Source organism: Zingiber officinale, unplaced genomic scaffold, assembly GCF_018446385.1.
Source record: "Zingiber officinale cultivar Zhangliang unplaced genomic scaffold, Zo_v1.1 ctg184, whole genome shotgun sequence".
NCBI classification, from domain to species: domain Eukaryota; kingdom Viridiplantae; phylum Streptophyta; class Magnoliopsida; order Zingiberales; family Zingiberaceae; genus Zingiber; species Zingiber officinale.
Genome location: NW_024589872.1, coordinates 111,910 through 115,230, shown reverse-complemented (window position 1 = coordinate 115,230; position 3,321 = coordinate 111,910). Strand labels below are relative to the sequence as shown.

At 40.1% G+C, this 3,321-nt stretch overlaps 1 protein-coding gene across 1 annotated transcript; it reads right to left on the bottom strand.

Moving 5' to 3' along the window:
- Positions 1–500: 500 nt before the first annotated feature.
- On the bottom strand, positions 501–1,570 carry LOC122036640. Its single transcript, XM_042596024.1, has one exon. The coding sequence runs from the start codon at positions 1,126–1,128 to the stop codon at positions 667–669; it is 462 nt and encodes a 153-aa protein (XP_042451958.1). The 5' UTR covers positions 1,129–1,570; the 3' UTR covers positions 501–666.
- Between the last annotated feature and the right edge of the window lie 1,751 nt (positions 1,571–3,321).

Genomic DNA, 3,321 nt, shown 5'->3' with positions numbered 1-3,321 from the left:
GTAGTATTTGTTGAGTCACGTCACGTCTAAGTTAGAGAACGATAGCTTTAATACTTCAGTTTATAGATTTATTGATGTGCACTACAGTTCATCGAGATGTTGGCCTGCTGCCTGCACTAACACTACGTGTGTGTCCAAATGATCTATGCCAGAAGTTAATTTAAAATCATCAGATTAGAACTATGGAGAAATTCCGTCTTAGATGATTCATTGGAATAATAAACAAACATTGAAGGAGAAAAAAACAAGTAAAAGATTAGAGAAATCTTTCGACCAAGTAAAAGAAATCATTATTTATAAAATACATAGCTTTCTCGATGTCGTTGTTATCGTAGCCAGCACCGCAGTGTAATTGGTCAATCCAACCTCAATTCTGCATGTCACATAGATCTTATGTTTCAACGAGTACTCCACAAATAAGTCTGATTCCTGATCTTATGTTGAGGAATCGTTGTCGAGGCGTAGGAATTCATTGAAAAATCATGATGCGAATCCAATCAGAGAAAAATAAGAGAATATCTATTACTTATACTTCCATACAATCTTAATCCTTACACAGCAAAATCTTGATCTGATCATTAGATATATTCAAACATATAAAATAAATAACGAAAAAGAAATTAAAGGAAATATATAGAAGCTTAGCTTCTTCTTAGTTCTTACTTCTTACTCTAAGAAGCCAGTCCTTGTGAGCACGGCATTCCTGACCTTGCTGAGATCTCTCCCCTTCAGCGTCCTCCCAGCTCCTTCGCACACCGACGAAGACAACGATATCAGCTGGCTCTTGGCCATCTTCTTGGCCAGCCACTCATGCGGAGGATCTCCATCCTCCCCGACATCCTCCTCCTCCTCCTCCTCCTCCTCCTCCTCAATATCTCCACGGCCATGCTTAAAGACCTTGGACCAGTCCGGGATTCTGAGCGGCGCGGATCGCCCCAGTTCTCCGCCGCCGCCACTCAACCGTGGGAATTGAATCCGCCTACTCGTCCTACTATTAGCATCAACGTCAAAAGAATCATCCTCACCTTTTCTAGTCCTGGGAGTCGCTGTTTTGGTGCCCCTGACCGCCGTCACAGCAGCCCACACCTCCTCTTCCTCAAACTCCTCACCGCACCCCTCCGCCATCATCAGAAGCCAACAATTAGCCCAGATTCAGGAGGCGATCAAGTCTGTGCCCACCAAGGGAGGCATGCCTGCTTTATACCCCTGCCTGTTCACTACTACTACAGCGAGCCGATTGGCAGGGATTGTCTAAAATGTACGAATGATGCAATCAATAGAGGTAGCGCGCAAGATAGAAATTAAAAAGGATCGAAAAGGTTGATAGAATTTTAAAGTAAAGAAATTATCCTAGCCCACAGGATGGAATGGAAAAGAGAAGCTAAGAGGGGACGCAGGGAAAGTCCAAACGAAGCTTGTTTTTTTCACTCTCCTATCTATGGGCTTAATTTGTCTGGGTGGGCAATTCCTGAAATTCAATTACACCTGTGGACGCACAGCAGAAGGTGGGTGGAGGGGAAGGATTGACCACTGCTGCTGCAACCTTATCACTCTCCTCAGGCCGTGGCATAATGCAGGGGAGGCATTCAAGTGGGTGCAGTATTAATTAATAAATAGGAAATCCAATTTTCATGGTGTTCTGTTTTTTCAATATTAACTTTGCAATATTTTCAATACAACTGACACCAGATGTACCGTCTCAAAATAAAACAAAACAAAAACAAAAACAAAACAAAACAAAATAGCAGTGTGTGGTCGTGTTTGTGTGCACTCCCCCTGGACTAAATTCTTTTCTCGTGGGGAAATTATGATTTATGATGGGTTAGGTCATGTCGGTTGGTGTTCCAGAATTTAATTGAAAACAATGGCTTTAATCAAATTAAATCCATTGGAAGGAGTGGTGTGGGGCCGACATGTCGCTGGAATCATCCAAATTATTACAAATTTATTAAAATCTCCACCAATTATTGGAGCCCGAGCCACAGTGATATCGAACCGAGGAATGAAAGATTCAAAAAATAATTTTTACGACAAATAGAACAGCTATAACTTATATTTCTTATTTCAATTCAAATTTATATAAAAATTCATTTATCAACTAGATAGAAAAATAATAGAAACTAAAAGTATATCAAAATATTATTGGATATTGAATCTTAAAATAACCAATATGATTTTACAAGGAAAAATCAAGATTCCATCAATCGATGAAAGTCAGAATTAAATTCTAAATCGAAATTTATGTTTCGCGTAGATGAATCTAGATTATTAATTTACTCAAAATCAATTACGGGTGAATGAGAAATTAATTGTTTAAAGTTAAGTTCAAAATAGCATTAAGAAATAAGATGGGGAATAGTCCCACATCCGAAATTTCCAAGAGAGATTTCTTCCTTAAATGTATTGTTGTGTTAATCGAGTTAACACAAAACACAAGATACTCTCTTCCCATGGGCGACCTGCGAGCGCGCATGCGCACTTTATTGGCGCACTTTGCACTTCGCATCCTCACGAGGATGAATTCTCACCGTAAGCACTTGTAGCGGATCAATATCGTTTTACGGAGAGTGTTGAACACTAACTTCGACGATATCAGTTTGCATCCTCCCGGCGGCAATCCCGACAGTCGTAAAACGACTACAAGTTCGAGCTATTAGAGACAAACAACAATCGTAAAACGATATCGTACAAACTGACCATCGTTCCACACGGAGAAAAGTCATTGTTCAACGGAACTGACTACAAATGATGATAGCAAAAGATGTTGTTCTATCTGACAACGCTAAACCTCGTACGACTTTTGCATGAAGACCACTAGATGCTACGGAAGGCAAGTCCGATAATAAGGCTGCATGCGATACGTGGACGCACGGAGATTTCCTGTGCCGCAACTATGTTCTCAACGCATTGGACACCACGTTGTATAACATGTATTGTTCGATGGAAACGGCAAAATCTATGTGGGAATCACTTGAAAAGAAATACAAAACTGAAAACACTCGTCGGACACGATTTCTAGATTTTAATATGTTGGATTCCAAGAGTGTGACATCTCAAATCTAAGAAATGCAACTGATACTGCATGATCTGGATGCTGAAGGCATGAAGCTAAACGAATCATTCAAAGTAATCGAGAAACTTCCTCCGTCATAGAAGGATTTCAAAAATTACCTAAAACACAAGCAAAAGGAAATGACACTTGAAGACTTAATCCTGAGGTTACGAATAGAGGAAGATAATCGAAAGATGTCCGACTCTAGAGGAACGAAACGGGCAATCAACGAGATGTCTAACTTGGCTAAGCCAAAAGTCAAAAAGTTG